The 12715-nt window shown below is 42.7% G+C and overlaps 1 protein-coding gene across 1 annotated transcript in view; it reads left to right on the top strand.

Moving 5' to 3' along the window:
• wwc1 (WW and C2 domain containing 1) overlaps positions 1-12715 on the top strand; it is an 81296-nt gene that overhangs the window by 49068 nt on the left and 19513 nt on the right. The window contains exons 10-12 of the mRNA XM_078265588.1: positions 1253-1342; positions 5619-6292; positions 11860-11977. Coding sequence (XP_078121714.1) covers positions 1253-1342; positions 5619-6292; positions 11860-11977 — 882 coding nt within the window. The remainder of the gene's footprint in view (positions 1-1252; positions 1343-5618; positions 6293-11859; positions 11978-12715) is intronic.

Below are 12715 nucleotides of genomic sequence, written 5' to 3'. Positions count from 1 at the left end.
TGGATCGGTAGAGCTTGAATCGCGATTCGAATGTGGATCGATTTTCTTTGCCCACCCCTACTGGCAAAGCGAGACTAGCATTCAACAAGTGTTCTCCGACGGTGGCAAGAGAACGATAACGTAATTTATGATATAATGATTACTTGCCCGACGTGGCGTTTGACTTCCCCCGGGCCATCGGGCAACCCTTGTTGTTGAACACTGTCCTCAATGTGAACGTGACTCGTGTTGAGCCTGGAAGCAGCTGACATCGCGAGCAAGCATCAGATTAAAGGATTAAATTGATTAAATGGGGCACCTGCATAGCTCAGTTGGTAGAGCGGGCGCCCATATATAGAGGCTCACTCCTTGATGCAGCGGGCCCGGGTTCGACTCCGACCTGCGGCCCTTTGCTGCATGTCATTCCCCCTTCTATCTCCCCTTTTATTTCTTCAGCTGTTCTGTCAAAAATAAAGGCTGATAGTGCCCCAAAACTAATCTTAAAGTGCCCATATTATGAAAAAAATGGGATTTGGAGTGTTCTTTTGTGTCTCTGGTGCTTCCACATGCATACAAACTTTGAAAAAAATCCCTCCATGCTGTTTTGAGTGAGATACGGTTTCTGAATGTGTCCTGCCTTCAGTCTCCGGGTGAGCTGTTCAAAATCGGCACGGCTTGTGACGTCACAAGCCGAAATGAGCTGGCTAACCGCAACCATTAGCTCGTAGCGTTAGCATGCTAACGCTAATGCTAACGCTAGCATGCTACCTCATTCTCAATAGCAAAGCACTGCTACAACATACACAAGTTCACCATAATCTACAAAAGAAATACTTCCATGTGCGCCCTCATTTAGAAGACCGAAGGTGGAGAAACAGCCTTTCTTTTACTGTCTATGGAGCTAGCTAGCTGACATGATCTACATCTGAGCTACTGCGCATGTGCGAGTGCAATCAAAGATAGTACAGAAGAAGAAGAAGAAAAGAGGTCTCACTCTGTAGCTAAAACAGAGACCAAGTGAAAAGAGGATCTGCAGCAGTGAGAGAGAGCTGTGCAGTACAACAAAAATATGGTGTTTTTTGAAAATTAAACCATGTAAACCTATTCTGGTACAACCTTAAAATACAATTATGAACCTGAAAATGAGCATAATATGGGTGCTTTAAGAAAATAAAATAAAATTGATTAAATGAAGACATCACTTGCCACCTGCAGGTCTGTAGCTGACTGAAACAAAATACAGAATCAAGTTGTTTTCCTTTGGTCATTTCAGGCTGCGACTTCACTGCAAGAGAAACAAGCTGGTGAGAGAGCTGGAGGAGATGGTTCGACTGGCCACATCGCTACACACTCAACTCAAGAGGTTTGTCCATCTCATTTCTGTTTTTAATATCTTAAAGCAGGGGTTCTTCAACGTTTTTTTAAGCCAAGGAACCCTTAACTGAAAGAGAGATGGAGCAGGGACCCCCTACTACATATGATGTATCAAATTAACTGGGCCTCCAATAACGTGTAGGGCAGCCTTAAGCCTTTTTATACATTCCTTTTTTTTTTTTTGCATAGCATCCTAAGCTATTAAAATAGCCTAATAATTGTTGGCATGATTTTATAAATCATGTTTTAATGTTAAACATACATGTGCATATGGCACAGTGAATCCTCAGGATGAACTGTGTATGTGGATGGCCTTAGAGACTACCTTACCTATAGGCCAGTAAGCAGCGGGGATTTATATTTGCTAATAATATGTTGGATTCATGTTAAGACTCTTATAACTCTTAAGACTGTTAAGAGTTATAATAACAGGGTTCCCACAGTCATCAAATAGTCATGGAAGTTTCAGAGCCTCTAAACCGGAGACATTTGAAAACACTTCTGAGCCTGCCAGAGGGGAGGGGTTCAAACAGCTTGCGTCTGTAATGTGAAAGGTTGACGGTGTCCGTCCTCTCCGTCTCCTCCTCAGGCCAGTTTCTCTCACTCTCTCCGTTTCTGTTCTCGCCTCGCGGCTCGTTCGTGACTCGGTCCGTCCTAGCGCTCCGATAGACATCAAAAGTCTCCCCGGCGGACAGGAGCTCTTCTCTGTCTGCGCTAACGAGCCCCCCCTGCTTTAATTAGAGAGCTGCTCATACAGAGCTACAGGGCCGAGGTGATGAGCGGGGAGGAAATGAGAGGAGAGTAGAGGACGGACAGATGGGAGAAAGAAAATGACTGTACTTTCCTCCTGAAAGTAGTCCCTCAGGTCCAACATTCAAGGTGTATTTTAGATTCTCAATTTGGTTTTAAGGGTTTTAAATGGTGATGAACATCTCGCCTGCTGAGCTGGGAGAGTCGAAAAAGATCTTGTGCAATTACTTGCTTTAAACTTTCTTAGGCAAGTTTATTTATATAGCACATTTCATACATACAGCCTATTCAATGTGCTTTACAGAATACATAAACCATACTAAATGAGAAAGGAGGCATGAGGAAAAAAAAGTTAAAATGGCAGAAGCATTGTTTAAAATGGCTGTGATGAGTTTATACAGGGTTCACATAGTGATTTTCAGCTGCACACTGAGACGTTGCAGACATTATTTTGAGAAAAGTGAGTTTTCTAAAAGAATGAAAAAGAGAAGAGTGAGCAGGCAGCGAGGGATGGAGGAGACTTTGGGAGGAGGGAAAGGGAAAGGAGGGCAAAAAATGAGACGAAAGGAAAGTAGGATGGGAGACAGAAGTCTGCCTGCAGTGCTGCTTCCAGCTCCACACAACATGAAGCTTTCTTCTTTTTGTTTATCTTCATTTTTCTTTCCTCTTCTTGCCTAAGACTCGTTATTTTGTGTTCTCCCAAACTTCTTCTGTTTCTCTGTTTATCTCTCACCATTTTCTTCCAGTCAGCTCACTGTGAAATAATACATATGCGGTTTATAAAAGCTATAAAATGAATTCGGTTTTTTTCATGTTAAGCTGACGCTGGCATCCAAAGCAATATGAAGCAGAACACACTGGTTACAAATTACATTTGAAAACTTGCAGATTATCAGGGATGTTTCCAAGACATAAAGGAAGTTAATAACTTAGGGAATGTTGTTAAAGTGGCCATATATAACTTTCAGTTTGTATTGATTCTAGCGGCCCCTTTGGGCAAATGCGGTAGTGTTTTTACCAACACTTGCCGTTGTAAAGGTCGTTTCTTTACGGTGCTGTATTACCCAGAGGCGCCGATTTATGTTTTCCTCCGTGGGTGCTCACGCCCTTTAACAAAAAAAAATAGTCAAAAAATGTTCGCATTTCAGAACCTTAGGAAATGGACAGCGGCCGGCACGAACACACACGCCTATTAACTCGATGATAAAGCCGTAAAGTAGGCTATCTTTCAACTCAGGGCAGCGCCACTTCTCACAAATACAGATAGGATTGGAGATGAGAAGTTTAACTGACACAGGGGGAGGGGGGGGGGCGTCACTAAGAGGCGTTTTCATCCGGAGACGCTGTGATTGGTGGATAGGATATGGAGCAGGGGACTGACAGCGACATAACCAATCACACCATGACAGACGCTCCACTTAGCACCAACTGTAATGTTTAATTTATAAACATAAATTCTGATTACTTGAGAGAGATTACTTAGATTACTGAGTTAGCGGTACCGGGAGGTCATATAGTCGTGATGATCGATTTTGCTCGGACAGAAAATTATTAATTTACAATTAGAAATAGACATGTTACATACCTGAGGGCCAGTTCGGGGACGTTTTTGAATCATTTACAATCCCATAATTGTCTCCATTTTTTGAAAGCCCGACCGAAGTTGACTCGCGTTATCGCGAGCTGGGCAGCAACCCATGTGTATCAGCACAAGATACACAGGAAGAGTGCCTTGGACCTTTTTTATAGGGATAGACCGATTACCCTGGCTGATTATCAGGTTTTTTGGCAGTTTGCAGATTATCTGTATTGTGTTTTATTTGCTTAATAACCAATACAGTTATTAAAAAGTGTGCTACTTTGGCTCGGCTACAGCTCTGTGTCTGTCCGTCTGCTTCGGTTTCACTCACCACTGAGTCTGACTTAATGTCCCGCCCACACAACCCAGTCTCACGGCAGTTTGTGAAATGGTCACGTTATTTAATCTATGGATTTGTGTACAAGGACATGTTTTTCTCGTTTTTTTTCGTGTTGGTGAGGACGACTTTTAAAGTAATGTATTTAAATGGGAAGCATGTTTCGTGATCACAGCACGACTATGGTAGCGAGTAGTATAAAATGCCGAAAATCCGCGTAGGGAGGTTGTTTGGGGTGTTTTCACCCGGAGACCGGGGATCGTGTCCCGGCGTGTGGCGTGTCCTTTCACCGTTCTTCTTTTCCGAAACCCAGCCTCCTTATAGACGCTTCTCATTACGTGCTTACCAACAGGAATACATTACGTTCTCAGCAACGGGATAATCGTGTCCGTGTACACGAATCAATAGATTAAAAATAACGTGACCATTTCACAAACTGCCGTGAGACCGTGTTGGCCCACAACACTATCTGACTCTCTGTTATGTTGAATATTTCTAATTTATTAAATAATTGCTTAAAGCATTTAAACAAAGTTTTGTGTTTGAGTTTGTAACAAATCCAAAATCTTAATTTTGACTTAAAGGTCCCATGGCATGATCATTTCACTTTTAACATTAATATGCGTTCCCCCAGTCTGCCTATGGTCCCCCAGTGGCTAGAAATGGTGATAGGTGTAAACCGAGCCCTGGGTATCCTGCTCTGCCTTTGAGAAAATGAAAGCTCAGATGGGCCGATCTGGAATCATCCCTTTATGATGTCATAAGGGGAAAGGTTACCTCCCCTTTCTCTGCTTTGCCCACCCAGAGAATTTGGCCCACCCATGAGAAAGAGAGAGACATCACGGCTTGCAAACGAGCAAAGTGGCAGTTGGTCAAGACACTCCCCCCTCTCCTCCTCAATAGCATTTAAAGCTACAGACACAGAAATGGCACATCTTAAGGAAAGCTTCAGAGACTTCAGATACAGTATTAGGGGACCACTAAGGCCTATATAAAAGAGACTTCAGATACAGTATTAGGGGACCACTAAGGTCTATATAAAAGAGACTTCAGATACAGTATTAGGGGACCACTAAGGTCTATATAAAAGAGACTTCAGATACAGTATTAGGGGACCACTAAGGCCTATATAAAAGAGACTTCAGATACAGTATTAGGGGACCACTAAGGTCTATATAAAAGAGACTTCAGATACAGTATTAGGGGACCACTAAGGCCTATATAAAAGAGACTTCAGATACAGTATTAGGGGACCACTAAGGCCTATATAAAAGAGACTTCAGATACAGTATTAGGGGACCACTAAGATCTATATAAAAGCATCCAAAGAACACCATGTCATGGGACCTTTAAAGATTTTTATTTTCACAACAATGCATATCCAAATATCAGTTGTTGGTTTCATTATCTACTAATAATCGGTAGTATTGATCAATCTCTAGTTTTTTCTCTTTTCCCTTTTCAAAAGAGCACTTTCATGATCTGTTTTGAACTTCCGAGCACTCCAGACTTTTCTTCTTAAACTGCTGATGTGTCTTAGATCATAACTCTCTCTCTCTCTCTCTCTCTCTCTCTCTCTCTCTCTCTCTCTCCCCCCAGCCTGTCGGCCAGCACTCTGTCCTGTTCGTCCGGCAGCAGTCGAGGCTCTCTAACGTCTAGTCGCGGCTCGCTGGCCACCACCTCCAGCCTGGGCTCCACCTCCTCCCTCAGCTTCACCGACATCTACCTGGAGCAGCCCGAGCTGGCGGACCCGGACTTCCAGAACAAGCTGGACAGCCTCCTGGAGGGCGGCCAGGGAGGCTACCGCCCCTCCAGCTCCATCACCACCATACACGAACACGAAGTAGTGACGGCCTCCGGAGGCAGGGACGCCGGGAGGCCTGCGGGCAAAGCAGGCGGGGTCGGGTGTTCCGCCGGAGGAGGCGCAGGGGAAGGCGTTGGCGTCGGAGCGGAGTCGGGGTCCTCCAGGGTTCCAACGCTCCGACCGCCAGAAACCCCTCGCTCCATGAGCTCGCTGTCTCCGCGCTCGTCTCTTTCCTCGCTGTCTCCGCCGTGCTCGCCGCTGGTCACAGACTCTAGTTTCCTGTCGGGGGAGACATTCGCGGGCCAGACGGGGCCCAGCGGGTTAGGCCTGGATCTGGAGCTCCACAGCCGGCTAGCGGAGCTTGAGCTCAGCCTGGACTGTCAGGAGCAGCAGCAGGAGGAACACCGGGGTCCGGCGGGGCTGGGGGAGAAGCAGAACCACAACACCACGCTGGGCGAGGAGGTCAAAGGTAAAACGGAAAAATGTTGTTCCTTTATTCTCTCTTCTTTTTCCAAAAATATTCACACACTCCCAACTTTCCAGTTCATCCCAAAGGTGTTGGATGCGATTGAGGTCTGGGCTCGGTGCGGACCAGTCGAGCTTTTCCTAGTCTCGCTTTGCCAGACCTTCCTCCACAGCGCCGTGGAAGAAGGTCAGGCTAGTCCACACAGCATTTCCGGGATGGGAGAAAAACGTGCTCTGGTTTATTGGATTTCTCTAAACCAATCACAACCGACTTGGGCGGTGCTAAGTGCTGCACGGAGCAACGGTGCCGCTGCGAAATAGCCTCAGGAAGGAACTTGTTCTGGTGGAACGTGTGTACGTTCAGAAGTTTAGTCGTGCAACAGAAAACTCAGATTGGACAGATAGTCTAGCTAGCTGTCTGGATTTACCCTGCAGAGATCTGAGGAGCAGTTAACCATAGTCCTCAGAAATCTAGAATCTAGAAGTTTAGAACAGAGGAAGGGGACAGACATCCGGCCGAAAATGAGGGACATCCGGCGGAATTTCCGGCGGCACCTGAACAATATAACGATATAGACTAAGACAATAATGGTAAAATAAGTAAATATTGGGTAAATACATACAGTTAATGTAGATAATCGGTGGGCTCCATATGTTTTCTCCCCCCAGAAGCACACTATTGTCTAAAATATCATTGTATTCTGTAGCATTAAGAGTTGCCTTTACTAGAACCAAAGGGCCTAGCCCAGCCCATGAAAAAGTCCCAAACCACCAAGTACACAAAGGTTTGTGCGTTTCTTCCGAGGGGAAAGACTTCCCAACGAACTGCAGCACACAGTGTGACTCGTCATCAAACCAGTGGGTGTCTAGGAGTCTCTAATTATCCTCAAAGCAGTCATGTCACATCTCGACATCAGTGTCACTGTGTTTGCATAATAACTCTGCTGCAGGACAAAGACTCAAATGATAATCCCAGTCAATAGCATGAGAATGATAATCCTGATGAACTGACTGCAATTACACGAGCCCCAGTGCTGGCCGATATGAGGGAAAATAGGCGATATTACCTGCGATACATAAACGGATATTAAAGTTCAGTCAGTTCTGCATTTCTGCTGCAGAAAAAAACATCTTTGAGTGTCTTTGGCGATATGTTGCAGCACATGAGACGGCAGACATGCTGGTGATGCAACTCCCTTATCTCCGTTTCACTAGACTAGACGTCATAGAAAACACTCTCAACTTTATTGGAAAGCGGGATACCAGGAATCCTCCTCTCCGCTGTGTGTGTGATGAGATATGTAATACTGTGTGTGAAACCTGACTGCTGGCGGGAGCGATGAAGAGTGTGTGGGCAGGGGGGTGAAGGTTAGGAGGGTGTTAGATTACAGCCGCTGGGTCACCCGCGTGTTCCGTTGGAACTCGCCTATTTCTTTTTTTTTTTCTTTTTACATTTTTATCCAGCTGTCCGTGGTACAGTTTGAAATTGAGTGAACTACATCACGGTCAATATATAGGCTAGTTAGGGCTACAAAGATGAATCGATTCACCGATTAGTTGTCAACCATTGAATCAATCGCCAACTTTTTTGATAATCAATTCATCGCTTTGAGTGGTTTTTTTTTCATGAAAAAAAGTTCTCTGATTGCAGCTTGTTAAATGTGAATCTGTTCTAGTTTCTTCTGTCCTCGTTGACAGGAAACTGAATGTCTTTGAGTTGTGGACAAAAACAAGACATTTGAGGACGTCGTCTCACTTCAGTAACGTCAGTTGTGGAACTCCGGTAAGTAGACAAGGCTGTTTTATTCCCTTTAAACTTTGCATGAAGTGATTCTTTTCTCTAATACAGATGGTTTTTAGTTATTGATATAGTAGTCATGGCAAAAAATGATGATGTTGGTGATTATGACGTTACCTAGCTTGTTTGGTAGCTTGTTTAATAGATTGTTGGATAGTTAGTTCCACCCATCATGCTTTCACTGGTTACAGAAAATGAGCCGGCTGGCTGGCTTGTTGGTTATCTAGCTTGCTTGCGGGGGGCTCAGTTCTCAGTTCAGCATCATCTGTATTAGAGAAAAGAATCACTTTATCTGATGTTTAAAGTGAATAAAATCCCTTTGCCAGCCTACTTACTGGAGTTCCACGACTGTATTTTGTTTGTGTCCCCTTCAATAATTGCTCTTGAGAAATTTCATGTTTATTGTGATAAAATGTACGCCCATGCTAAGAACATGACATAATTGCCTCCATGAGCTGTGTGTCCCTGCCACTGAAATGAATTAAAGCTGAATTGTAGTAAAGGGTCAGTTCAAGTTTGAGCCGGGCTCTGAGCTCGCTGCAGCTGAACGTGACTCCGGGTTCGTGTTGCAGCCTCGGGTGAAAGGTGGACGCGGTTTCTGGTTTCCTGTTCACTCTCCATTGCTGCTGCCAGGGCTGAACATGTGACCCGGCTCTAATATACAGGCAGGTCGCCCTACAGTTAGAAGGGGGGGGGTAATTTTGTGGCAATACTTTATCGAAACACAGGTGCCAAGTATCAATCTTTCATTATATGAATTGCACATGAGAATTGAACTTTTTGGTACTAGAAAAGAGCTGGGCGATATGGAGAAAATCAAAAATCACGACATTTTTGACCAAATACATCAATGTCGATATTGTGGCCATGCTGTAGTATGTATGTAGTAGAAAGTTGGTGCTTTCACAAAATATTAACACAATGAGAGTTTAGATAAATAATCACCAATCATGTGGATATGATGACTAAGTGGGTAAAGGCAAATAATAAAACATATTGCCCAGCCCTATACTAGCATAATAAAGTCAATAGGGCTGGATGTCGCCAATGATTTCCTCAATCGATTTGATTCTGATTCACAAGGTCCTGATTCAATATCAATTTGGTTAGGGAAAGTTCTATTACACTACCAGTTTTACTGGGATATAAAAGAGATTCTCAACTCTGTAAATTGTTAAAACGAGCAACCCTGAAATATATATATTTTTTTATAATGCACCAGGTTCATGTTTACATTAAGGAACCGTCCCCCAAAGAGTGTGTGGTGGGTTATACATTCATGGTGAAAAGAGATATTAAGATCATTTTCGGGATTTTATTAATCAATATTAAATCACTCAAACATTTTTTTTTTTTTTATATTTTAACTCAAAAAATCTTCTTCAGTCCACTAAATAGAAAATTAAAGTGAGATGAACAAACTTTTTTTGGGATAAAACACACACCTTTGGGGTCTCTGGTCATTCCCAGCCCTACCTGCAGTCCAGCAAGGCTGGGAACAGATTAGTCTATATCAACAACGTTTCATTCATCATTTCTTTAGTCCAACATATTTTTTACAAGGTCGTTGGCCGTCAGATGATTCTCTGAAAACGGCTCTTCAGTTATTATGTTGAAAGCTGGCAGCCAAAGAGAGCAGAGCTTTGAAGTGAAGGGGAGGCTGAGAACCTTTTATGGACCAAACATTTGCAAAAGACGAAAGCCAGTTTGTTTCTCCTTGTCTTTTTGATTTCGGTCACGATCTCATCACAAATCAATCTTTCCAGCCCAACCAAGAACATTCTCAGTAATTACATTTTTTATGAGATGCCGCAATGCCGCTGTAAGAGCCGGACATGTTTCCGAACAGTCTCGGATTTTAAGTTCAGCAGTGGTAATGTACGATACGACGCTATACAACTTAATTGTCAGTTCAAGCTGAAATTCATTTTGCGTTCCTGAGCATCTCCGCTCCAAAAAAAGCAGTTAGACAACAATTACACATATAGTATAAATATACATGTTCATGTTTGGGGGGGAAAGAGGCATCAAAAACTCTCTAGAAACTTCTCAAACCACTTCTTCAGCTTTCTCATTTTCGGCCGGATGTCTGTCCCCTTCCTCTGTCTTTGTGTTGGCGTTCTAAACTCCGGTGGATTAATGAGGACTATGGTTAACTGCTCCTCAGATCTCTGCAGGGTAAATCCAGACAGATAGCTAGACTATCTGTCCAATCTGAGTTTTCTGTTGCTACTAAAACAACTTTTGAACGTACACATGTTCCACCAAAACAAGTTCCTCCCTGAGACTTATTTTGCAGAGGCACCACTGCTCCGTCCGGCACTTAGCGCCGCCCAAGACGATTGTGATTGGTTTAAAGAAATGCCAATAAACCAGACCAAACCCATAACCGGAATGCTGTGTGGACTAGCCAGACCCTCCTCCGCAGCGCTGTGCAGGAAGGTCTGGCAACGCGAGACAAGGGTCAGATCAACGTTAGCACCGCGTCAAAAAAAAAGAAAGAAAAAAAGGCAGACTCCTTATTTTATTCACTGTGGGCAGCTATTGCGACATCATCCAATAATGCGCTACATTTGGTATACATCAAGTATGTGCACATTCCTGGTAGATTGCCACTTCTACAAACTGACAGACCGTGGTGTTTTGTTTACACTGTAAAGCCACGACAACCTAATGACATGTCTCGGCACAAAACTAACTGTGAGGTGTTGACTGAGGGTGTGATCAGTGTCAGTGATTCAACACGTGCTCTGTGCTGAGCATGAGGTTCACTCTGTTTTGTTTCAAATCTCTTGCTACTCTTTGATCTGTCTTCTGCTGTCCATTGACCATTTGACATGGTCAGACTACATGTGTGCTCCTCCTAGGGATGACCTTCACTAAAGAAATTCTAAGCGAACTAACATTTTGTCGACTAATCGATAAATTGATTTAATAGACAGATCTGTAAAACTGAGTTTCTCCACAAAGAATCATGCTAAAGCAGCACTTTACATCACGTGTTTACCAGAGATGTGCTCATAGTTTTCTTGGAAATAAGTAATTCGGCATGAAAAAGCATAATACTAATGTTCTAAAGAAATCTTTGTCGACTAAGACCAAAACGACAGATTATTCGACTAAACGACTCACAGCTGGAACACACCGCACACGTAAGCGTCGCATAGCTATTTTTATTTCGGCGGCCCGCGCCATGCTGCAGCGATAGTTTAGGCGTCTCCTCTATTTCTTGCGCGATAGGCGAGCGTCTGTGTCAAGCCAGGCAGGTTGTACAGGAAGAACACAGTGCAGCCGGATACTTTACAAAATAAAACACATTTCAAAATAAAACCGCAAGCTAGCGGTGTGGTTCCAGCTGTAAGAGGGGGCAGCCTTAGCTCCTCGTTTCATGTCTTTAATTGGTTGGAATGTTTATTGTTCAGAGACTCCCTAGCACATGTATTTTAAGCATATTTTAAGCATTAGTTGATATTAAACAAGATTAAGTTATGTTTGAGTTTTTGATGAAATGTGGCGACGCTTCTCACTGCTGCAAAGTGAGTGAAAATCAGTTAGAAATCAGTTAGATATCATCTTAAAGTTTTGGCTTTCCTGGTTTTAAAGGCTGCATTACAGTAAAATTATGTCATTAGCAACCTGACAACAATGTCTGGTATATAGAATGTCGCCAGACTTAGCCTTATAAGTCATATCAAAGAAAAATCCAAGAAAAAAGTCCTTTTGTAAACGTAGCTGGATCTTCACCTTGTTTTTTCTCCTCCGGTTGTCTTTAGACTCAGCGCCCCAGCTGCGCGGGACGGGGGCGGGGCCAAAGAAGATGGGCGTGACCTCAGCGGTGTCTGACGAGTCGGTGGCTGGCGATAGCGGTGTGTACGAGCCTTCAGAGCGCAGGTACCAAGACCTTTTTATCCACAAAATACATTTTGTAAGATGAACACCCAGGATGGCCGTGTAGATTGCATACTTGCACTCATGACATACAATTTACTTATTTATATTAACATCATTTAAAAAATAGAATGCATCTAGAATTTGTATCCTTTGTATTCTTTTGTAGTCTTTGATAAAAATCATAGGAGTAATTTCAACACATTTTCATGTTATTTCCAAGTAGAAACTTGAATATACCATACATTTATGGTGTTTTTAAATCGCTAATACAGAGCATGAAAATATCCCGTCAGTCTCACCTCATATCTATATATATATATATATATATATATATATATATATATATATATATATATATATATATATTAGAGCTGTAACAATTCCACATTATGCTGTACAATTAATTGTCTCAGAAATAATTGCGATTAACAATATAATTGTCTCTTTCAGTCAGATTTAAAAATATTCATTAATGTATTACTTTTTCAAACAAATTCAAGTTTTGAATGAATCCCAGGATACATCTTTTGGTCATGTATGACTGTTATGTGACCCAGATAATGTAGTAACATAAATACATGGCCTATGAAGCAAACGACGTCTCTTTATTATCATAAACCATTTTTTCATTTTTTTAACGGTTTAAAGTTCTAACAACTAACAATTGAAGTAATAATGAAAATATAAAGTCTGACCAAATGTCATTTACTGTATGTAATTACAATTTGGCATATCTAA

Source organism: Sander vitreus, chromosome 13 (genome assembly GCF_031162955.1).
Source record: "Sander vitreus isolate 19-12246 chromosome 13, sanVit1, whole genome shotgun sequence".
Lineage (NCBI taxonomy): Eukaryota > Metazoa > Chordata > Actinopteri > Perciformes > Percidae > Sander > Sander vitreus.
This window is presented reverse-complemented; position numbering and strand designations above follow the sequence as displayed.